This window comes from Pangasianodon hypophthalmus, chromosome 8 (assembly GCF_027358585.1).
Source record: "Pangasianodon hypophthalmus isolate fPanHyp1 chromosome 8, fPanHyp1.pri, whole genome shotgun sequence".
Classification (NCBI taxonomy): Eukaryota; Metazoa; Chordata; class Actinopteri; order Siluriformes; family Pangasiidae; genus Pangasianodon; species Pangasianodon hypophthalmus.
Genome location: NC_069717.1, coordinates 27,283,333 through 27,309,221, shown reverse-complemented (window position 1 = coordinate 27,309,221; position 25,889 = coordinate 27,283,333). Strand labels below are relative to the sequence as shown.

Genomic DNA, 25,889 nt, shown 5'->3' with positions numbered 1-25,889 from the left:
ACTGTAGCATCTTTCTCCCCTCTGAACATCTCTCAGCCAATCAGAGTGAGCCCCTGAGAGTCACGTAGCCGCTGATGCATTGTGGGTATTGTAGGAATTTGAGGAAGCGCCATTTGCTATGTAGTCGCACTTGGAAAAAAAATAACAGGTAAACGCGATATGTACAGTATTATTAACTGACTCATAATTTCACTGTATAACATAACATAACAGCTAGAAATCTATTATATATATATATATATATATATTTTCTAAATTACTACAAAAAATACTATATATTTTATTTAAAAAAATAGTTATTAAATTTTTTTGTCTGCACGTGTTAGTAAATACAGCTCAAGTTTAACTTATTAGATGCAAAGGTTGTCTCAAGTATCGCGATACTTCAGGACATCTTCACGAGACGCGATATTTAAACACTAACAAAACATTTCTCTTACATTTTATTTAAAGTTTATTTACTTTATTTAAATTTAATAGCTTTTCATCATATTTATAAATTAATTAAGTGAAAATGTAAGTAAGTTAAGTACTGAAAGTAAGTAATCTTTTCTTCTTTTAAATGCCACTTTTCTTAAAGTTATTCTTTCCATTTCAGATAATTCTTCTACTGTTGTTCTTCTATCATTGATAATGGCTTTAACCACCTTATTTTAATCTGCTTTATACATGTTATACATGTTGTAATGAGTAAATATATAGGGAAAATTTTTTTTATGTATTCTGTAAAATCCCCTCAAAAGGGTTTTAGGAATTGCAGGATAAAATTTTATTAAAATTTTTTAATAAACTCTCAGGAGATGGCAGAATTTCATGACAAAAGCAAAGCACTGACTCTCTGAAAGCATCTGAACAGGAAAAAAAAAACTGTTTTTTTTTAAAGACTCAAATCACATGCACATTTCTAAACCTGGTCTAATTATGTATGAACTAAATGAATAATAATTAGTATTATATATTCTTCCCTTGAGTTTCAACCCCATACTGATGAGGAAATTGTGATAGTGTAGTGGTATTAAACTGATTTTTGGATTTTACAGTTATTTTTCTGCAAAAACAGGCAAATCTTTATATGCATGTGAACTATTTAAGATGTGTCTGATTTACTAGCTGTGTGTGATATTGTGATATTCTTGTACACATGGAAAATCCTTGGGTCAGGCCCTATTTTGTGAAGAAGTGATTAAGCACCTTTCTCTATAATCAGCGTGAGTTTGTTCTAGTTATGTTTTACTGTCATCACACTTCCATGAGACAAATTACCCCGTTTTATTTTTCCGCAATTTACTCAAAAATGGTTCGGAAATGACAGTGTGGTGTCCAGGAAAGCCCAGGGGTCCATGAAGCATAGCCTGGGGGTCTGTGACTTTTCTGATTTTATTACATTGCAGAAATCACAACCTACATTACCAAATAAAAACCCAAGTTATTATGTTTAGGGGTCCGAGCACCATAGTTAGACACCATAGTTAGTCAGACCTAACATGTTCTGTTGGAGAAAGGTTCAGAAATAGAAAGCTCTATGTCTCCAAGAAATATTATTTAAAAAATGTAAGTGATGTTCAGGAAAAAAATTCATACTGAGGGGAATTTATCCAATTTATGGAATTTATTTTACAGTTAAATGGGTCCCTGGCTACACAAAGTTTGAGAACCAGTGACACAGGTGACGCAGTGTGACACATGGTGGCAGCTGCTACCCTTGAAATAAACCTTGCTGTTTCTCTGGCGTCCAATCTCACCTCTTACGGCTGTTTCGAGCTATAAATGGTTTTAAGAAGTTGCTTATAGGGTCCCAGAGCCACTAAGGGGCCCTGTAAAGATGCACTGATAATGCAAAATACACATCAAATTTTGCACCAAATTTTAATAGGTCTATTTTTTAATAATAATAAGAAGAAGAAGAAGAAGACTCATCATCTTCATCATCATGAGGGACTATGAGCCCATGGTGGTATTCACTCAGGGGTTCACTCAGAAAAAGTTTAGTTAGTTTAGTTTAGTTTATTCATTTATAAAGCACATCTAAAAACAACTTAAGTTGGAACCAAAGTGCTGTACAAGTAGTATAAAGCAAATCTATACACAAAAAACATTTAATAGTACAAAATACCGAAAGACAAATGGAAATTTTACAGACTCAGACTGAATTAAAAGATAAAGAATAAAAGTGAGTCTTCAAAGAGGATTTGAACATAGCAGTAAAGGAGGATGATCTTATATGAAAAGGGAGACTATTCCAAAGCCTGGGAGAAGCCACTGAGAAAGCCCGGTCATCCGTGGTTTTGGAACGTGAACGTGGTACTGAAAGGAGTAATTGACTTGATGATCGAAGAGATCTTGGGGCAGTGTATGGCGTAAGGAGATCACATATGTATGCAAAGCTTTAAAAACAAATAATAAAATTTTAAACTCGGAAATTGACTGGCAGCCAGTGAAGAGAGGCAAGCACAGGAGTAATGTGCTCACGCTTCCTAGTGCCAGTCAGAAGTCTGGCTGCTGCATTTTGCACCATTTGCAGGTGATCTAGTGCAGTCTTAGGCAACCCCAAATAAAGGGAATTACAGTAGTCCAACCTTAATGTTATAAATGTGTGAATAACAGTTTCCAGATCCTGCTTAGATACCATCTTCTTGGTTTTAGCAATTGATCGCAACTGAAAGAAGCATTAATCTGCTTATCAAAACACAATGAAGGATCTAGAATAACACCAAGGCTTTTGACGCAATCACGCACATTGGAAGACAGTGTACCTAACTGATTAACAATACCAGCAGATGAGACTGGTGGACCAAAGATGATTATTTCAGTTTTATCACTGTTCAGCTGCAAAAAAATTCATGTCCATCCAGCATTTAATGTCACCGAGACATTCAAATAGATTTTGCACCGAACAGCTGTCGTTTGTACTAACGGGAAGATAAAGCTGTGTGTCGTCAGCATAACAATGATATGATAAGTTATGCTTCTGGATAATGTGGCCCAAGGGAAGCAGAAGAGGGAAGCAGAAGAGGTCCCAAAATGGAACCCTGGGGAATACCATAAGATATTTGGGCATGAGGTGAGAAACAACTCCCTATATTAACTGAAAAGGTTCTCCCCTTAAGATAAGAGGCAAACCACCTCAACACACATCCCTGAAACCCAACGACATGATTCAGTCTTTTCAAAAGGATCTCATGGCTACCGTGTCAAAAGCTGCACTTAGATCAAGCAGGATTAAAAGACAGCAGGAGCCAGAGTCAAGTGAGAGTAAAATATCGTTGGTGACCTTTAACAAAGCAGATTCAGTACTGTGGAGTTCTCTAAAACCAGACTGAAATGTATCAAAAATGTTGAAAGTACTCAAGTACAAAGAGATCTGAGAATCAACTACTTTTTCCAAGACTTTTGAAATAAAAGATAGCTTGTAGACCGGCCTGTAATTATTCAGATCATGTTGATCAAGATTGTGCCTCTTCAACAATGGCTGGACCACAGCATGGTTAAGTGGCTGGTACAACTCCATCTTCTAGGGAGCTATTAATAATAGCAGCAACAACCAGACTTAAAGCTGGGAAAGCCTCTTTAAAAATATCTGAAGGTAGAACATCTGTAGGACAGATTGTGGACTTCATATCTGAAACAACAAAATGTCAAAACGTTGTGAAGGTGAGACGAGTTGAAACTGAGATAAATGGTTCTGATAACACAGCGTCTCAGAACAGAACAGAACTATGAGATGGTATGTTAGATCTGATGTCCTCAACTTTCTGGATGAAATGATTTAAGAATTGATCACACCGGGCCACTAAGGGTAGAACTTAAAAAAGCATTCATTTTACTAAAAAGTACCTTAGGCCTCTGTGCATTTCATGCAAGTAAATCTGTTTAAAAGGGTACTAAACTGAACCCTCATCATTTGTACCTTTAATATCTATCTATTTTTCACCTGGGAATGTGGATGTATTGTACTTTTATAAAGATTTAAGGTACATAATGGCACCATAATTCTCTTTTAGCATGGGCATAGGAGTTCCACAGGAGTGATTAAAAAAACCTGCTGCAATTCTGCATGGTCTGTCTTGTAATTAGTGTGTGTGTGTGTGTGTGTGAGTGTGTGTGTGTGAGTGTGTGTGTGGGTGTGTGCGCGTAAATTCCGTAGAGGAAAGTAGAAGAGACATGTTCGGCCACTTCATGGTGTGTGGTTTGTCTCGAGCTTTCACAACCAAAGCGGAGATTCCTCCTTCTTCTCAAAACTTCTCAAGCTCCGCCCACTTCCTCAAACTTCACACGTTAGAGTTGAAAAACACACGCACACACACACAGACACACACTCAGGCACACTGTCGAGGGCCAGGCTCTGTAGCCTCCAGTCTGCGGGGTCTGTGAGGACTGTAAGGCGGTAGGATGCTGCACCGGATCGCGGCTCTGCTCCTCCCGGTGCTCGCGGTGAGCTGCGCGAGCGCTGCACGGCTTCCTCGCGGAGAGACGCTGAACGACCGGCCGCTGATCGGTGTGTATACTGACATGCAGCTTCTCTATAGAGTTTGTTCAGAAATGATGCATAATGCAACCGGCGTAATAACATTACTGTACTGGCTTTATAGTAAAACTGCTGACAATGCAACATTTAAACCAAAACCATTCAGATCAGATTCATCTATAAGATATGATTCATCTATCAGACATGATTCATCTACTGATTCAATTATATCGCATGATTCATCTATTGATCCATCTATATGACACAATCCATCTATAGATTCATCTGTATGGCATGATTCATTTACAGAGTCATCTATCAGTCATCTAATGATTCATCTATACGACATGATTAATTTGTTGGTTCATCCATATGACACAATTCATCTATAGATTCATCTATCAGACATTATTCATCTACTGATTCATTTATATCGCATGATTCATCTATTGATCCATCTATATGACACAATCCATCTATAGATTCATCTATCAGACATTATTCATCTACTGATTCATTTATATCGCATGATTCATCTATTGATCCATCTATATGACACAATCCATCTATAGATTCATCTATCAGACATTATTCATCTACTGATTCATTTATATCGCATGATTCATCTACTGATCCATCTATATGACACAGTCCATCTATAGATTCATCTATCAGACATTATTCATCTACTGATTCATTTATATCGCATGATTCATCTATTGATCCATCTATATGACACAATCCATCTATAGATTCATCTGTATGGCATGATTCATTTACAGAGTCATCTATCAGTCATCTAATGATTCATCTATACGACATGATTAATTTGTTGGTTCATCCATATGACACAATTCATCTATAGATTCATCTATCAGACATTATTCATCTACTGATTCATTTATATCGCATGATTCATCTATTGATCCATCTATATGACACAATCCATCTATAGATTCATCTATCAGACATTATTCATCTACTGATTCATTTATATCGCATGATTCATCTACTGATCCATCTATATGACACAGTCCATCTATAGATTCATCTGTATGGCATGATTCATCCACAGAGTCATCTATCAGTCATCTAATGATTCATCTATACGACATGATTCATTTGTTGGTTCATCCATATGACACAATTCATCTATAGATTCATCTATCAGACATTATTCATCTACTGATTCATTTATATCGCATGATTCATCTATTGATCCATCTATATGACACAATCCATCTATAGATTCATCTGTATGGCATGATTCATCTACAGAGTCATCTATCAGTCATCTAATGATTCATCTATACGACATGATTCATTTGTTGGTTCATCCATATGACACAATTCATCTATAGATTCATATGTATGACATGATTCATCTATACATTCATCTATGACATGATTCATCTATCAGATACTATTCATCTAATGATTCATTTTTGTCAGATTACACGATTTATCTATAGATTCATCTGTATGGCATGATTCATCTATCAGTCATCTAATGATTCATCTATACGACATGATTCATCTATTGGTTCATCCATATGACACAATTCATCTATAGATTCATCTATCAGACATTATTCATCTACTGATTCATTTATATCGCATGATTCATCTTTAGATTAATCTATCAGATATTATTCATCTATACATTCATCTATGACACGATTCATCTATCAGATACTATTCATCTAATGATTCATTTATGTCACATGACACGATTTATCTATAGATTCATCTATATGACAGGATTCACCTGCTGATTCATCTAGTGATCCATCTGTATGACGCAATTCATTTATAGATTCATATATATGACATGATTCATCTATAGATTCATCTATCAGATATTATTCATCTTATGATTAATTTATATCACATGATTCATCTATAGATTCATCTATCAGATATTATTCATCTTATGATTAATTTATATCACATGATTCATCTATAGATTCATCTATATGACATGATTCATCCACTGATTCATCTCTATATTATTATTATTATTCATCTAATGAGTAATTTATATCAAACGACTCATTTATATGTTCATCTGTATGATGATTTACATATCTATTGATTCATTTCCACCTCAGCATTGAATATTTTCCAATAACAGTATGTTCTGAACAGACTCATTCCTCTTATACGATGACAATTTGCCAACGCTTACAATTTTGCAAGTGTTTATAGCTATAGTTTTTGCACATGAACTTAAGAGTGCTTACATGACTTACTATATTTAAGATGTCTTAAGTAAGTTTTTTTTTCACAGGTATTTTGACTCAGGAAGTAAAAGACCCTAATCTAAGACCGTATGGACGAACCTACATTCCCTCATCTTATGTGAAGTACATCGAGTCAGGTGGAGCACGAGTGGTTCCTATTAGGTACACCAGCACGTGATTTATCACCTGAACTGGATCCTAGCATCAACTGACTACCTTTAGAACAGGAAGCTCATATTTGTCTCAGCGTGGTGAATCACTTGCTCTAACACACCTTATACGACTCATCAGCTCATCACCGTGTTGTATTTAGATCAGAGAACTTTCCGGTGCTTCTGCTATTTGTAGCCTGAGGTGTTGACTGATTACAAGTCTGTACTGAAAGTGACTGAAAAAAGTTTTAAGTTTAACTAAGTTTCAAGTTTTAAACAATTTTTAAAGTTAGAGGTATCACACAATGGCTGACCATGACCTTTGACCCCAAGTTGTCATATTATGTGGAAAAACCAACAATATTCCCTCGGGATTTATCTAAAATTGGAGCTGTACTCTGGGATCCCATGTTTGAAATTGGTTTTAATTTAACAGGATCCACATGAAAACACATCATCCACTTATATATAGTCTAAAATACTTAAATTATGACCATCCTTGAGGCTTACACCTAGCAAACATCTGTAACTGCTGTATGTTTAAACTGTATGTATTACTATACATTATTAAAGTATTAATCTTGCACCATTTTTTATTCTAGACTGAATCAGACCAAAGAGGAGCATGAAAAAATCTTCCAGTCAATCAATGGGTAGGTCATGACTTCATCTTCCAGTCCAGAGACAAAATAAGAAGAGAGCACACGCTTCCTCAGCTTCATAACATCAACAGTGTTAATCAGAAAGCACGCTCTTTCTAATGATGACTCAGTGTGTGTGTGTGTGTGTGTGTGAGACTCATGCGATTAGCCTCTGTAGTACGCCTAGTAAATGTATAAAAATGTGGAATTTTTTGTCTGCTGGTGACAATCACCTCTTCCCTGCAGCAAGGAAAGTCCCGATAAAGCATGATTAATTATAATTTAAATTAGATCGTCATTTTTGCCTTCTTCCAATAATTAAACGTAATCGGCCAGTGGTATTTGTGATCGCATCTGAAGTTAGCTAGCATTATATATCACACTGAGGGCATTGTATCACACACATTCCTGTGCCATTTATGTGTTTTAATTGTCCGACTATTTTCCGCAAACATAGTGAGACTGAAAAGTCCTTGAGCTACGATAGTCCTCACTGCATAATGGTGGCTTATTTATTCATTCGTTCATCTTCAGTAATCGATTTATCCTGATCAGGGTCATGGTGGATCTGGAGGCTATCCCAGGAACGCCGGGTGTGAATGCACTCTGTATTTTATTAAAGTGCAATGAAACTCTTTTGGTTCTAAACTGGCTGAATAACTGCAATAAGCATCTGTAATTTCAAGAGTAAATAAATTGTAAGAACCATGTTATAGATTGAGAGATTTTCAGATGTCATTACTCTGGATATCAATGATGAAGCAGCTCTAACTGTAACCCAGATAAACAGCAATTATAGGCTTCAAGCAGGAATTTCTAAACACTGCGTGATTCTGTTCCCTCCTTCTTATTTTCAGCCTTATTTTCATCGGTGGTGCGGTGGATCTGGAAACATCTGACTTTGCCCACACGGCTGGAATTTACTTCAGACTCGCTCTTAAGGTAAATGACATGCAAGCGGTTGGCTCCTATTGGTGAGGCGAGTCAAAAGATCTGACTCAGTGAAAAAAGTCGGAATTTCCATCAGTAACACTTCGAACTTCCTCAAAAAAGTTTTTTTTAGTCATCTTACATAATTTTGCTTTGTTTGATTAAGTAAACTTAATTCATTAGATAATTGTCCAGATTTCATTTGTATTGGAGCTGATGAATCAGAAGCTTTCCACTGATATGGTGAACAGTTTATTTATTTATTTATTTATTTAATTAGTTCCAGTAGTTCCTATTATCTGTAGCTACGGCCTTGTGGCTATTTCAGGGACTAGTTGTTGCATCGGTGTTTTATATACATATATACATATATGTGTGCGTGTATGTATATATATATATATATATATATATATATATATATATATATATATATATATATACACGCACTGTACATTGTACTGATCTTTAACTTCTGCTCATTATTTCCAGCTCGTCAGCTGTTGAAAAAAGGAAATGAGTCCAGCAGTTTCACTGTATTGCTTCCTATCATTGTGAGCGACAGTTCTGAATCTGCTTCACTTTTCTTTCAGGCCAATGATGAGGGCGACTACTTCCCCATCTGGGGAACGTGTCTGGGCTTCCAGCTTCTCACGGTACAGGTGGCTGGAGAGAACCTGCTGAGCAAAACCATGGCAGACAACGTCTCAATGCCCTTAAACCTCACCTCAGGTACATAGTAAAAAAAATGTTGTACTTGAGAGTGGCGCAACAGGAAAGTGCCAGAGATTCAAGTCCTGACAAATGCATTAGCTCATGACCACCTACGACTGGCTAGAGTCGCTGTGATTGACAATTGGCTGTGCTCTCTGGGTGGGAGGGGCATACTCTGTGAAACTCTGTGCCAATCAGGGGCATCTGTGACCTCATGTATGTGTAAGAGGGTAGACAGCACATTCCTGGCTCTCCTCATATTGCATCTCTTGAATCCTAATTCCAAGTTTAAACTCTTTAACAGAGGCCCAGTCCAGCCGCATGTTTGCTAGTTTTCCTCCAGAGCTGTTCAAGGCGCTATCAGAGGAACCGCTCACGGGAAATTTCCACCATTACGGAGTGACAGAGCAGGTGCACGACTGAAGCAGCGAGAACGTAGCATTTACATGGTTTCACATTTGCATCGTTTTAATCGTAATTCTGGGTGTTTCAGGTGTTTGTAGGAAATGAGAAACTGAGTAGCTTCTTTACCATATTGTCCACGAACAAGGCGGAGAACGGAGCTGTCTTCGTCTCGACCATGGAAGGTATATATTTTTTTATGACTGACAACCACATGACCACGGGGTGTATCATGGAAATTATGTGCATAGTTATCTTCAAGGAAATGTTTTCGACTGTTCTGATTGGTCCACAGGGAAGAAGTACCCGTTCTACGGCGTTCAGTGGCATCCAGAAGTGAACCGTTTCCAGTGGCATCCTCAGTACAGTTTTCCTCATTCCAAAAATGCCGTCCATGTGTCCTCACTACTGGCCCAGTTCCTGGTGAATGAAGGTGACTTCAATCTATCTATCTATCTATCTATCTATCTGTCAGCATGTTTGTCTCTCTATGTATCTAGGTGTCTGTCTGTCTGCCTGCATGTCTGTCTGTCTGCATGTCTGTCTGCCTCTTTGCTTTCTGTCTGTCTGTTTATTTATTTATTGTAACTCACTCTGGTTGAGAGCATCTGTTAAATAATTAAATATCATCTGTCTGTCTGCTTGTCTGTATGTTTTGTTGTGTATATATATTTTTTTACATTATTTATTAGCTTGTCCCCCCCCCGTCTCTCACACACACTCTCTCTCTCTCTCTCTCTCTCTCTCTCTCTCTGCATCTCTCCCTCTCCCTCTTTGTCTGTCTCTCCACAGGAAGGAGAAGCTCTCACCACTTCAGTCGTCCGGAGGAGGAGAGTCAAGCGCTCATATACAACTATAATCCTGTTTACACAGCAAAGTTTAGTTCATATGAGCAAGTCTACTTCTTCTAAATGAAAAACTTTTTCCTGTTCACACTCAGTCCTCATTCTCGTTTTTATATGTGAAACTGTTCTTTTCTGGGTTTCATTAATCCATTAGAAATAGAATTACTTTATTTTCCTTGTTATAGTAGCAGTCATTGTATTAAAAAAACAGGCTGTTGTTATGCCTTTACATGAAGAGATCAGGTGCTTTTCATCAAGTCCATTACAAACTGAATGGACTTCAGTGTCACTTATGTTATGTGAGTATAGATATGAGCTGTTCTTTTTGTCCTGTCACATCTGCACTTTTTCACATTCCTACTATGTGGGGGAAAAAAACAGGGTTATCTTTCCTGCTTTACCAGAGGAGGGCAGCATTTAGCTTGCAAAGGGGAATAAAAAGTGCCTCAGTAACACACTCATCTCAGCAGCTCATGGACCTGTGCCATGCAGTGCATGGACCTGAGACACATCTCTATAATACAAAATATGTTTAACAATATAAAGCTTTAACCAAATTCCAGCACAGCAGTAATGTTGCTTTAAAAAATGTGAAGAACTGAATTCATTATGTAATTCTAATTCGTTTTGTAATTCTATTTTGTAATTAGATTTCTAGCAATTAAACTGTACAGCTCTGAAGATGCTGTACAAAATTTTAAGTGTCCTATCAGCTGATTTCAATTGTTGTTTTAAAAAAAATGTTATTTAAAAAATTGTAATATCCACAATACTTCGAAAAACTTCGAAAAGTCCATGATGACATGATTTACTACAATATCAAAATGATATTGTCATATTGCCCAGGCCTTGGCGCTATCTATTTTCTCACTTCTGCTTAAAAGAACAATGTAGTCAAAAATCACATTTCTTTGCTTACTCAAAATGTAGTCGATCAGCCAGGACATATTCAGTGTCTGAATGTTGAATCATGATTTTGGTACTGGAGCTACAATGCAATGGAGAAATAATGGAAATGTATCTCTCATAAAATCTTTTCCGTAAACATATGCCCAAAATCTTCATATACTTGCTTTAAATGACAACATTACGCTAAATAATCACATTTTAAACATATTATTTTATAAAATTTCAAAAACTGTGTGTGTATGTATTCTGTAGTTCTGTACAACATTAAGCTTTGTATTTAATCAGCTACAAGTAACTATGATGCTATATATATATATATATATATATATATATATTATGCATATATACAGTCAGGTCCATAAATATTGGGACAGTGACACAGTTTTGGTAATTTTGCCTCTGTACACCACCACAGTGGATTTGAAATGAAGCAGTCAAGATGTGACTGAAGCGTAGACTTTCAGCTTTAATTCAAGGGGTTTAACAAAAATATTGCATTAACCATTTAGAAATTACAGCCATTTTTTACAGAGTTCCTCCATTTTCACAGGCTCAAAAGTAATGGGACAATGGACTGATAAGCAGTTTCATGGCCAGCTGTGGCCTGTTTCCTCCTTATATCATGATAAATTAAGGAGATAAAAGGTCTGGAGCTGATTCCAAGTGTTGAATTTGCATTTGGTAGCTGTTCATGGGAACTCTCAATATGCCGTCCAAAGAGGTGTTGATGCAAGTGAAGGAGGCCATCATTAGGCTGAAAAACCAAAACAGACCTATCAGAGAGATAGCAGCAACTTTAGGAGGGCCAAATCAACAATTTGGTACATTCTTAAAAAGAAGGAATGCACTGGCGAGCTCAGCAACACCAAAAGGTCTGGGAGACCACAGAAAACAACTAAAGTGGATGATTGCAGAATTCCTTTCTTATTGAAGAACAACCCCTTCACAACATCTAGCCAAGTCAGGAACACTCTGGAGGAGGTAGGCCTATCATTGTCAAAGTCTACAATCAAGAGCCACCTTCATAAATGTAAATACAGACGGTTTACCTCAAGATGCAAACCGCTGGTAACACTCAAGAACACAAAGGCCAGATTAGACTTTGCTAAAAAAACTCTAAAAAAAAGCCTGACCAGTTCTGATGCAAGATTAACTTGTACCAGAATGATGGGAAGAGAAAAGTATGGAGAAAGAAAGGAAGGGCTCATGATCCAAAGCATACCACATCATCAATCAAACATGTGGAGGCAGTGTTATGGCATGGGCATGTTTGGCTGCCAATGGAACTGGGTCACTGGGGTTTATTGATAATGTGACTGTTGATAGAAGTAGCAGGATGAATTCTGAAGTGTACAGAGCTATACTTTCTGCTCAGATTCAGTCAAATGCTGCAAAACTGATAGGACAGCGCTTCACAGTACAGATGGATAACAACCCAAAACATACTGTGAAAGCAGCCCAAGAGCTTGGAAATTAAATGTTCTTAAATGGCCGAGTCAGTCACCTGACCTCAACCCAACTGAGCTGCTTTTCACTTACTGAAGACAAATCTGAAGGCAGAATGACCCACAAACAAGCAGCAACTGAAGATGGCTGCAGTAAAGACCTGGCAAATCATCTCAAGGGAGGAAACTCAGCATTTGGTGATGTCCATGGGGTCCAGACTTCAGGCAGTCATTGACTGCAAAGGATTTACCTCCAAGTAATAAAAATAATCCTAATATTTATGATTATATTAGTTTGTCCCATTACTTTTGAGCCTGTGAAAATGGAGGAACTCTGTAAAAAATGGCTGTAATTCCTAAACGGTTAATGCAATATTTTTGTTAAACCCCTTGAATTAAAGCTGAAAGTCTACGCTTCAGTCACATCTTGACTGCTTCATTTCAAATCCACTGTGGTGGTGTACAGAGGCAAAATTACCAAAACTGTGTCACTGTCCCAATATTTATGGACCTGACTGTATGTATGCTATATATGCATAATGTATTGCCCCCCCTCTACCCTGTTCATTAAGGAAAAGGGGGTATATTATTTAGGTAGAGGATGACTAACACACTAGTTTCTAATTGTACACCTACAATGTGGACCAACAAGACCACGTTTTGTGTAATAAAGTGCAGTAAGTGTTTAACACAGTGTTAGAAAACACTGTACCTGTATACCTGATACACCTATTCCAGAAACACACACCACCATATGAGTGTCACCTCAGCATTGGTCCTAAATTGACACAGGGCTGTTTCTTGCGATAAGCGGTGTAAGTGGTCACTTAGGGCCCCAGACCTCTAGAGAGCCTCATGATTTTTAAAATAGATATGCGAAAAAGCACACTTTACTATCATTTGTCGAAAAGGTTTGCGTATCAGGCAGTCGCAGGAGAGTCCACTGTGGTGTGAAATGAGTAGAAACTAAAATTTACTAAATGAACTAAATTAAGTAACGAATGTTAGAAGAAGCTGCAATAATGAAGCGTTCATATCTATCTGGGGCAGGAAATGCAAAAACAGCAGAAGAGGAGAAAAATTTGGATTTAAAAATGAAAAATTAAAGAAATTAATGCGAATTAACTGGATTTATTCGGTTCATCTGCTTTCTTGCTTCTGCTTGTTGATGTAATTAAAAGGAAAAAGATGTCATGGCTAACTAGCTAGTTAGCTAGTATCTAGAGCAAGAAGTCTTAGGCTAACACTTATTTTTCTTTACCTTAATTTTTAATACATATTTCATCCATCCATCCATTTTCTGTACCACTTATCCTACACAGGGTTGTGGAGAGCCTGGAGCCTATCCCAAGGGACTCGGGGCACAAGGTGGGGGACACCCTGGTCGGGGTGCCGACGCATACACACTCACACACACACACCCATTCACACACTCTGGACAATTTAGAGATGCCAATCAGCCTACAGTGCATGTCTTTGGACTGAGGGAGGAAACCGGAGTACCCGGAGGAAACCTCCGAAGCACAGGGAGAACATGCAAACTCCACACACGCACACAGGGCCGAGGTGGGACTCGAACCCCAACCCCGGAGGTGCGAGGTGCTACCCACTAAGCCACCGTGTCCCCTTACATATTTCACTTAAATATTTATTTTATTAATATAATTCACTTATTTTGAGATATAAATCCTTGTGTATATAGTATCTTGTTCAGTTGTTCACTAGTTGTTATCTTATTGTTTATTAAACTGTTCAAAATATGTTAAAAATCACTTCACACTTTATTTGTTCAGTGACCTGCAAGTGCATTATGGGTATTCTGTGCATTTTTGGTACATTAATCGATTTTTATGAGTGTGATAGTTACTCTGACATGGCTACAAGACTTCTCCAGTGAGGAGTAAGGATTGTGCGTTTGCGCATGCGCGTGGTTTGTGACACACTTTCCGAATCGACTCGCTTGAAAGAGTCGTTCAAACCGAAACGATTCCTCATGGATTCACTGCTTCTGGCGCGGATGCCAGCGTGTTTTTTTTCCCCCACGGAGGATTGAGATCAAACCCTGAACAGCAGAGATGTTAGCAATTCAAAAGCAAGCCCAAGTGACCGCAGGCGTGTGGGAAAGGAAAGGATCTGATCTGATCTGATCTAATCTGGTTAGATCTCATGTGTCTTTGTGGTTTTTTTATCAGTGCAATGTGATGCTGGGAGCGCAAACTTCAATCACAAACACAGCTGTTTGGACTTCTGGTGTAAAAATGAGCGTGGATGCGCTGGACATCTGGTCACATCTGGATAGATTGGTGGAGAGAGAGGATAAAAGACGAAGTCGCGCTGTGGAAACAATATAAACACAGAGCTGCTGTGGCAGGGATCAACTGATGCAACCATTCCAGTGGTGTAACGGTAAGATCTAATCAGCACCATCCCTCTGTGCTTCTGTCTTTCCTGTCCTTCTGTCCATCTGCCCTGGTCTTTTTACCATTTTGAGGCATTTCCCTGATGCACTCAGTCCAAACTAAAGATATGATGCATGATGATGATGCATAAGGATGATTGACAAGCCCTTGGAGTCAGACAGATGTTTGTGCAGTGGTGGTCATCACTCCTCCTGCAGAGTTTATCTCCTCATCCAAAAAGCCTGATCCGGTTAATCCAGACCTCATGGATAACTGGTCCTAGGGATGCCCCAATCCCTTTCCCAAAGGAAAGATCTGCCTGATATCTGATCTATCCGACACGGATAGATCTAATCATCCAGCACTTATCAAGCTTCCAATTTATGTGAATTATCACAGGTGACATCCAAGACAATTTGTGTCCAGGTTAAAGGAAAGTGGGAATCCTGGAAATGATTCCCAGGGACCTGAGTAGGCGTCCTGGAATACAAAAATTCTCCAGGAGGACCAGAATTTCTATTGGCACCCCTGTATGATCACATGAATTATACCACAACGTGGCACAAGGTTTCTCATTCTGAAACGTTATTGTTTCTATAGTAACAGATTGCACTTGTAAGGTGGACGCTCCACTTAAACAGATAAGGAGATGTAAGGAGATGTTTATATAACATTTATTTAAGGAGTCTCCAGTGCCAGCACTTCGTAACCATAGGAAAGTCTTCGGGATGGAAGAGTTTACGCTTTTGCGGCTTCTTGGCAACATGAAAAGCTGTGATTTTTTTAGTCTTAATAATGTAAAGAGAGAAAAAACAGAGACTGGTGAGGGAATGACTCACGAGGGAAAAGTATGTATCATTATTTAATCGATTAAAATGTGTAATCTTTGTCAAATTGCAATCTGACCTTTTAAGTTCAACAATTTCTTTATTTTAAAAATGTACAAATGGGACGAAAATGGACGCCAAAATGTAAATATATGTGTCTTAGACATAAGGAAGGGGGATAGTTGTGCTCAAGTGAGATAAATATGTCCTCAGGTGTGTGAAGTCAATCCAAGGCAAAGTCTGTCTGCACACTGAATGAAAACCAGACCATAAAAGGTCTATCAAAATATGTATTTATTATCTTAGACTATACAAGTCTAAAATAATAAATATATATTTTGATGGACTTTAGTGTCTTGGACATATTTATTCATAATTGTGGTAGGTTACAGTTTACAGCCCATGTTCTGTGTATTCATTGTCCTGTGTATTTATTGTCGTCTCACACTGTTGTGTATTTGCACCTTATGTAGTCTTGCGCACTGTTCTGTGTTCTGGAGAAACGACATTTCGTTCCAGACAATAAAAACCCACTTGACTTGACTTGACCATTTATCTCGATCATATCATACGGTGCAGAAGGTGTCACAGCACTTGATTTGAATTATGATATTTAGTAGAAGAAGCAAAACAGGAAAAAAAAATCGATTTACATGAAAATAATAAGGAACAAAGGGAAAAGAACAATACGTAAAATAAAACAATGCCATCATCATAGCTAACATCCAATCAGCTCCTTGTTCCTATAGGAGTCATTTGGCAGCAGGACTACACTGCTTGCTCTTTTGGCAGGTTTAAATTTCTTTTTTTATGAAATATGTTGTTGTTGTACTGACGTTATCGGTGATAATCTTAGAAAATGCGCATTTTTTTCCCCCTGATATCACGTTGTTACAAACAGTCCACTTCATAACAGCAAATAATATTGAAGTCTGCACAACTCGGCTTTTATATTTTCTACATTGTTCATTCCATATTTACTGAAAGTACTAAAGGGACCCTTTCACGCTCCTGAGGTTTTAATATTTGATGTTTTTCTCTCTTGGAGCACAAAGGCACATTTTTCATTCTAAGCCCTGCTTTCTACAACTGTGTGAACCGAGGAACAGCATAGCAACACACTGACTCATTAGCTCATTATATGTCAGTATTTTCCAAATGGCTCCACTATGACGTGGGAGCTACACCAGAAAAGGACTTCTGTAACAGATTTACCAAAATAAGGAACAGACTTTCTGTCTTCTCCTGCATGCTTTCGAAGGACAGAGCCGGTTTTTATTTCGTACGTCAGTTGTCCTAGTAATCTCGATCCCAATGTTCGGAAGCTGTTATAGTGCACTGAGTCTAATCATCGCCTGGATGCACCTGATTTTCTGTGGAATTGGGGAACGCCGTCACTGTGTTCAGATGTGAGAGCTGTTCTTAGAAAAGGGGCTTTTTTCCTTGCGTTGTCTTGGCAACATGTCGGTGCCCTTGGCGATATAGGTCAGCGGGCCAGCACAACAAGCGCCGCTCACAACATGAGAGAAGCCGCGCTGCAGTCATCACGCTTCATGAGGAACTCCCTGAGAGAAATAATTACTGTATTACAGTACAAAATAGCATATGGTACCTATTGTACTTATGGTACTTATGGTACTTCAGGGTATTTATGCTTATTGTGGATTTTGTAGATTTTACTACAGCGCATAAAGGAAAAATCCCCCCTGATTTATTTTTCAATAGAATTGTATATAATGCTTTCCTAAATTACCCACAATTCCATTTGACGATCTGCCAATAGTAGTACCAGATTAACCCCGCATTAACGTTACTCTCAACGTGACTACGTCTAACCTGATATTTTTAGACGTCGAAGGATTCACTTTCTAAATATTACATTCCAGACTTTGAAAATGTTGCGTCCCCATCACAAGTTCTGCCAATGATGCAAGTGTTTAGAAGAAAAAAATTGACTTTAATCACTCTACTTTAATCTAAATCTCTTGTTTTGTTTTGGGTTTTTTTTAAAAAACGCTGCACTAATTCTCACATTGGCTCCCTGATACTGATTCCTCGAGTGATGAACTCAAAAGGAACTCGTTCAACTCAAAAGCTCACTTTGCGAAATAGGATAACAGAAATGAAGCGATTGGTGATTTGATTTCGGAGTATGTGAGTCATTATAGAGCGCTAAAGTACTGCTCGAGAGCACACAGCCAAATAAGACAGAACAAAACTAAAACGGGGGGAAAATGGCTTTTTATTGAATTTCCTCTGAGCGAGAGCACTTCATCCGAGCCGCATGGATGAAGACGGTGTGGATAAAAATGCCTTCTTCGAAGTAAAAGACTTGTTGCGTTGTGTTAAAATGAGTTCCCCTAGCACTTTTGTCTTTTACTCACAACATTTCAAACACTTTCTAATCATATGTTTGTAAAGTCCTAAGGAGACTGTTTAGCATCAGACAGCTTCAAGGAGCTGAATAATTAACAAAATCGAAACTTTAGAGAATGTAACAGCGAGAATGAGATGAAAAAATCTATCTGCTTCTGCGTACACTTCGTATTTAACACAGCAGTTATATGTGTATCGGAGGGTTTGCCTTGTACTTCATTTTCATTCATTTTATTATGAAATAATTGCAAAAAACATTTGACTCTTTGTCTACACCGTAGATTTTTTTGTGCACCATTCTTGTTGGAACAAAAGCAGAAAATGCCCTTGCTACTAAATTATGCTCGCAGAACTAAAGAAGCAAAATTCATACAAATTCCTCGACTGAATCTGAAGTAAAATGAAAGTTGTGTTTCGAATGCTGGACGTACTTTTCCTTCTACGTGCTGTTTTATTGTATATTCGCACCTTATGTGTGTGAGGTTTGTGTGTGTGAGGTTTGTGTGTAGGAGGGTATGTGAGGCTTCTTGCCAGCATCCAAACCGCAGGATAAATTTGGAGGGGTTTTTTTTGTTGTTCTTGCACAACAAAAGCACTGAGAGGGAAGTCTGGCCTGCTCCTCATACACACCATCAGAGACGTGTTGCAATTTCCTGTCATTTAGCAGCAATCCCAAATCACTGCGCTTCTTTTGAGACCAGTTGGGGGAAAAAACAGTACATCTCATCAACTTTTATGTGGTTTTAGGAGATAAGAGCGGAGTTTCCTAAAAGCATCACAACACAAAGGTCATGGCTAAATGGTTAGCTGGTAGAGCGAGCAACACATCAAGCACTCTGTCTCTACCGGTAAATAATTATATGTTTTACAATGTTATTTGGAAACCAGACCCAGGCTTGTAAAACTCTCATTACTCTTACACAACCTCAGCTTCTTGTTTATCGCATGATTGGTGTCTGTGAAAAATCTATGATATTTCGCAGAAGGCTGCTGATATGGTGAAGTTTTTGTTTCACTTATAGAAGGAGTCTCCAGTGTCAGTGCTTTGTAACAGTCAGAGGTAAAGCTGCAACTTCTGAGACAAGAACAAACTTGTTTTACAGATATTCCATAACATTAAATGTACCTCTAAATGGATAAAAAGTAAGAAACCTTACTTTCTTACTCCCTGTGTAGGGTGCTTCTGCAGTTTGGGATTGATCCAAACCTTCTCTACTCCCTGTGTAAGGTGCTTCTGCAGTTTGGGATTGGTCCAAATCATTCCTACTCCCCGTGTAGGGTGCTTCTGCAGTTTGGGATTGATCCAGATCTTTCCTACTCCCTGTGTAGGGTGCTTCTGCAGTTTGGGATTGATCCAGATCTTTCCTACTCCCTGTGTAGGGTGCTTCTGCAGTTTGGGATTGATCCAAACCTTCTCTACTCCCTGTGTAGGGTGCTTCTGCAGTTTGGGATTGATCCAGATCTTTCCTACTCCCCGCGTAGGGTGCTTCTGCAGTTTGGAATTGATCCAGATCTTTCCTACTCCCTGTGTAGGGTGCTTCTGCAGTTTGGGATTGATCCAGATCTTTCCTACTCCCTGTGTAAGGTGCTTCTGCAGTTTGGGATTGATCCAAATCATTCCTACTCCCTGTGTAGGATGCTTCTGCAGTTTGGGATTGATCCAAATCATTCCTACTCCCTGTGTAGGGTGCTTCTGCAGTTTGGGATTGATCCAAACCTTCTCTACTCCCTGTGTAGGGTGCTTCTGCAGTTTGGGATTGATCCAGATCTTTCCTACTCCCCGCGTAGGGTGCTTCTGCAGTTTGGAATTGATCCAGATCTTTCCTACTCCCTGTGTAGGGTGCTTCTGCAGTTTGGGATTGATCCAGATCTTTCCTACTCCCTGTGTAAGGTGCTTCTGCAGTTTGGGATTGATCCAAATCATTCCTACTCCCTGTGTAGGATGCTTCTGCAGTTTGGGATTGCTCCAAGTCTTTCCTACTCCTGTGTAGGGTGCTTCTGCAGTTTGGGATTGATCTAAAGCTTTCCTACTCCCTGTGTAGGGTGCTTCTGCGTTTTGGGATTGATCTAAATCTTTCCTACTCCTGTGTAGGGTGCTTCTGCGTTTTGGGATTGATCTAAATCTTTCCTACTCCCTGTGTAGGGTGCTTCTGCAGTTTGGGATTGATCTTCTCCAATAAGTCGTGCACCATGCCACCCGTCACATTTCAGGACCTGCCGCTCAACATCTACATGGTGATCTTTGGGACAGGCATCTTCGTCTTCGTGCTCAGCCTCATATTCTGTTGCTACTTTATAAGGTAAACCACACACATACACAAACACAAAAACACACACGCACAAACACACACAGGCACAAACACATTTTTAAATTCTGAGCTGAAAAGACAATGATGTGAAAGCCAGCAGTGGCAGGAAGTGAGGCGGTAGGGGAGAGGAAGTTGCCACAGTCATGTCTCTAGGCGGCAGGTCATTTCCACCTCAGTGTGGACACATTTAGGGCAAATGTGAAGCTATTTTAATCTGCTATTATTTACACACACATGTGCATTATATAACAGCACAATACCGCCTGATCTCAGCGTTTCTTTTTTTCTGATTTACTGAAGGTCTATTGTATCATCAGAAAAATAGGCCGGACACACAACACCTTTACACTTCTCTATTTAGTAATTAACGTCTCTCTTGTTTTTTTTTTTTGTCTTCATTAGTAAGCTGAGACACCAGGCACAAAGCGAGAGGTTTGGATATAAAGAGGTAAGAGAGTCTGAGAGATAAGTGTACAAATATCCTGCTGTTTGCTTTGTCTAAATAAGGCGTTGATCGATATTATGGTTGGATGAAACAAAAACAGGCTGATCATAGCGTTCCACAGATTCTTTTGTTTTTCGGAATTGTTGGAAAGCACAGGGATAAAGCAGTGATCATGCTTCTTTAAATGTTCTATATAAAATCATATTTATCCACACACTATTCATCTGTGATATCTCCATCATTTCTCTGGCAGTGTGTGGTGGTAAACAGTTGCTCAGTGGGCTCCTGAGTGGCGCAACAGAAAAGCGCTTGCCCTGTCGTCCGGAGAACGACAGGTCAAATCCTGACGATGCCACAGACACACATTCTGTGACCGGGAGTCCAAGAGAGTAAAATTGGCCATGCTCTCTGGGTGGGAGGGGCATACTCCCTCTCCTCGATCAATCACAGCAATACTAGTCAATCACATGTCAATAATGGATAGCACTTTCTCTGAGTGTGTTACACTGCCCTGTGATGCAGCAGGAGCAGCAGTTCGAAAAGATGTGCTTGGCAGCTTCATGTGTCACGGGGGAAGCATGTGTTAGTGTGGTAGCTGTCACATGATAAGGGAGACATGGATGGTGGGTGGGAATTGGCAAGGAGAAAATTAGGGAGAAAATCAGTGGCAAAAAAAATTTAAATATCCTGTATATATATATATACAGGATATTTATTATTATATATATAATTTTGATTTTCGTGAAGGAGAAGATTAAAACAGTATGTAAGTATCAGGAGTCTACAAATTGCAGTTTCTGTGATTTTTTAATTTTTGGTCTGTACTCAATTGCAGGTCATCTTGAAAGGGGACACAAAGAAGTTGAATCTTCATGGGGTAAAGACACAGAGCTAATATTATTATTCTGTGTCTTCACACTGGCATGTTTTTGTCCTCGCTTGTATTTGTATTTCTCTGCATGTCTCTTTGTGCATTACTTTTAGTCCCTGCTTGTTTCTGTTCCTTTCTTTTCTCTCCATGCATCTCTCTGTTTCTATTTCTGTAAGTCCTTGTGTCTCGTGTCTGGATGTCTGTTTTTATATATTGTCTGTGTGTGTATCTGTACCCCTGTTTGTGTGTATGGCTCTTTATCTCTAGCTCTGTGTGTCTCCGTGTCACCTCCACAGCAGACATGTGCTGTGTGCCTGGAGGACTTCAGGGTGAAGGACGAACTGGGAGTCCTGCCGTGCCAACATGCCTTCCACAGGAGGTGAGGAAGACATCCGAGTGACGTCTGGCCTTTCTCACAGACAAAAGCATTGAACACAACAGACCTGGCTTTCATTATTCAGTTCCTCATCCACTTAAACTTACAAAGCCATCAGACAGCTAGTCACTTTTTTAAATATGGTGTAAAACATCTACATTTTTTTATGTTGATGCCGTTAAACCTCCAGAAAATTAGAAGAAAACAAAAAAACAAGAAAGATCTCACTGATTAGACAGATCTGAGAACTACCTATGGGTGTGGCCTAATATTCTAATGAGTGCTCTCTGGGTGGGAGGGGCATATTCTCTCTCCTCACAGTAGCACTAGCCAATCGTAGGCGCCTGTGAGCTTACATATGCAGAAGAGGGCAGATAGCACTTTCCTCTGAGTGCGGGACATAGCATGAGCATCAGTTCGAAAAAGATGCCATATTTCCGATTAAAATGTTTGCCTCTGCCAAGAGGTTAAGGCTTGAACGTAGATTGATCTTTGTACAAGCTAATTACCTGAGACATACATGCAAATCAATATAGAAATGGTTCTTTTATTAGGGTATTCAAAGGAATTGTAGGGGAGCATGGGTGAGAGATGAAAAATACCAAAAATATATAAACAAACTTTATGCATTTTATGTAAGAGCTCCACAATCTGGAGGGTGGGCCTCATGAGGTGGTCAGCCTCACTAGATTATTCAGCATCACTAGATTATTACATATTTGTTCATTTTGTTAAAGGTTCCAATAATTTTGAAGTACCTGTTTTTGCAGATGTGTGGTGAAGTGGCTGGAGGTGCGGTGTGTGTGCCCCATGTGTAACAAGGCCCTGGGTGGAGGATCGGAGCAGCACCACAGCATAGGCACACTGCTGGACGAGCTGGTCTAGAGGAGACGAAAATGTTTCGAGTATGAAGAGACGCTTTAATTTTCACAATTTAATTCGAAATCTGACTCAGAGCTGCTGGACCTTTTGGCTGATCCAGGCCTTGTCTCAAACTGGACCTCAGTAAACAGAGGAGAAACATGGCTGAAGAAGAAGGAGCTGAGATGATCCATGCACATTCCAGCGATGTTCTGTACACTGCCACTTAACTGAACACTGCCACTGATGAGCCCAAGACGGTTGTACACAATGCTGCATGTGTGTGTGTTTTATCACCAATTCCAGCTACATTTTCACAAACTAGCAACTGTGTTTCTGAAACACCAGCACAGATTCATGATGTTTTTTTGTAACGTTTAAAAGTGTTTCTAGACTTGTAACAATCGTATGATTTCAATGATTGTGAGTTGTAACATTGCCATATAATGGATTTAGCTAGTTTTCTGTTCTCAGGCTTCTGTTTTTTTTTTTTTTTTTACAATTTTCTGGGCCAGAAATTAGCTCCACCCCCAGCCACACCAGAGCATTGCCTGGTAAAAGGCTAAAAGTTATACAAGGTTGCAAAAGAAGAAGAAGGCTTGCTGCAAATGTTTTTCAATTGCAAGTCATCAGGAATTGGAAGAAGGCTCTATAAATCGCGTACTGCTTCTTTAATTTTAAACAGATGGCCAGCTTTTCTTACAACTGTTCTAGATTCTAGAGATGGACAGTATAAAAATTATATAAGTATCTTAGGGAATACAAACACACAATATGTGAAATATGGCCATTGAGCATAAATGAGCTAAATTGTTAGCCTAATTCATTAGCTACTTTAAGCTTAGTGGCCATATTTCACATACTGTGTGTGTCTGTATACCATAAAATATTTATTTTAATTGAAATTCTTCATGCAGGTGGAAGAAGGCTCTTAAAATCACATACTACTTCTTTAATTTTAAACAGATGGCCACTTGTATTGGTTGTATTGCTTTTCTTATAAGGCTAGGAAGAAAAGTGTTATCAAAATGTTTTATAGAATACAAACACACTATATACAAAATATGGTCATTGAGCAGTAGCAAGCTAATAAATTATGATAATATTTAGCTACTAAACACATAGCTGTTGACTCTTTTATAGCAGAAACAAGACAAACCCATTGGAAATACCAATATTTACCTCAAATGTGTTGGTAAATTAGTAGGAAAAGTGTCTGTAAGACTACAATTACACTGTAATTACATTTAGCATTGACCGCTAACCAAACTACTTTGGATTCTGCCATATTGAGAAACATGAATCAACTCCTGAACTAGAAGCTGTTAAAAAAAGTTCAGCAGGGAAGTAATGAATATTTGAAGAGTGTGCTGTGTATGTGGACTTTTCTTGAAACATGATAAATACACAACCTCCATTTTGACACAGAACCCTTCATGTAGGAATTGTTGTTGCTAGGCAACTTGGAAATGAGGCGCTGAGCATAAACAAGCTAGTGACAGAGGCTAGCTAGCAGATTCACTTAGCTAGACTGTAACAGGTCAGGTTTTATGGATAATCTAAAGGCAAAATGACAGTGGAAATGAGACAAAACTGTCAGGAATATCAACATTTCTCTCAGATATGTTGGTAGATTACAAATAAAAGGCTTTATACAGCTAAAATAACACTGTAATTACTAAATTGCTAGCCAAGCACCAATAAAATCTTAGCAAGTAAAAAGAATATAGCCATGAATATAGCCATGTTTATAAAGTTTTTCCCATTATTATTATAAATAGTTTACAATAAACTAAATAAATGATTATTAAACCTGTTTCTAGTAAGCCATTTTTATTATTTTCAAGCTATTATCAGCTCATTTTTCTAATTCAAGAATTTGTTTCTAGAAAGAAGAAAGATTATCTGCCAATAGAATAAGAAAAGCTTGAAATGTGTAAAAGCATCTAAAACAGGATGAATACTATTATATTTGATTTATAATAAGAAATATTAGATAGATTTGCCCATATTTAAGATATTTTTGAAGTGTTGAGAGATGTCAACATTATGTCACACCTCATGAACTTGCAGCTATTTAAGAAATGACAAATTAACATTTTATGTGATTTATTTTTTTGATTGCAAATGCCAGAAAAGTGGCTCCTCTGCAAAAATAATATAATATAATATAATATAATATAATATAATATAATATAATATAATATAATATAATATAATATAATATAATATAATATAATATAGATGAATACACCCCAATCTGAATGTAGCAGAAACTGAATCTGTGTTCTGTCACTTTTTAGAATTAATAGTGAAATATTTGTAAAGTATGTGTTAAAAAAAAGAGGTTTATCACCCAGCTTTTGTTCATTCTTTGAATTCAGCACTGAAATCTATTGAAATTTTGTGCGACATCGGTTTGAATACACAGTGCCAACATTAGTTCCCATGTGTATAAACTTTTTTCTCTCTTTGTGTCCTTCTGTTTTGTAACAGAGTTAATATTCCTGTTGAAACATTTCATTGTTTATGTCAGTGTTGAGAATAAATCAGAACTGCAATGCTTCAGTGTCCACCGGTCTTTACAGTGTGTGTGTGTGTGTGTTAGTTTTACATCAGGTTTTAGTTCTGGTGGTTGTGACGGTGGGCTTTTTTGGCCTTTCTTTCATATTTACTGGGTCT

At 38.3% G+C, this 25,889-nt stretch overlaps 2 protein-coding genes across 3 annotated transcripts; both read left to right on the top strand.

The window, feature by feature from the left end:
• The first annotated feature begins 4,167 nt into the window (after nt 1-4,167).
• On the top strand, nt 4,168-10,477 carry LOC113546028 (gamma-glutamyl hydrolase). Its single transcript, XM_026945722.3, has 9 exons — nt 4,168-4,495; nt 6,756-6,870; nt 7,463-7,513; nt 8,359-8,443; nt 9,022-9,160; nt 9,447-9,553; nt 9,636-9,729; nt 9,840-9,977; nt 10,337-10,477. The coding sequence occupies exons 1-9, from the start codon at nt 4,390-4,392 to the stop codon at nt 10,453-10,455; spliced, it is 954 nt and encodes a 317-aa protein (XP_026801523.1). The 5' UTR covers nt 4,168-4,389; the 3' UTR covers nt 10,456-10,477.
• Nucleotides 10,478-14,708: 4,231 nt separating this feature from the next.
• On the top strand, nt 14,709-25,833 carry rnf122 (ring finger protein 122). 2 transcript variants are annotated; one of them, XM_026945715.3, is made up of 6 exons: nt 14,709-15,149; nt 20,489-20,645; nt 21,057-21,102; nt 21,935-21,976; nt 22,270-22,349; nt 23,117-25,833. In XM_026945715.3, the coding sequence occupies exons 1-6, from the start codon at nt 15,125-15,127 to the stop codon at nt 23,229-23,231; spliced, it is 465 nt and encodes a 154-aa protein (XP_026801516.1). In that variant the 5' UTR covers nt 14,709-15,124; the 3' UTR covers nt 23,232-25,833. The 2 variants fall into 2 exon arrangements, with proteins under 2 accessions (XP_026801516.1, XP_026801515.1); XM_026945714.3 differs by having other exon boundaries at nt 14,711-15,149; nt 22,267-22,349; nt 23,117-25,832.
• The last annotated feature ends 56 nt before the right edge of the window (nt 25,834-25,889 follow it).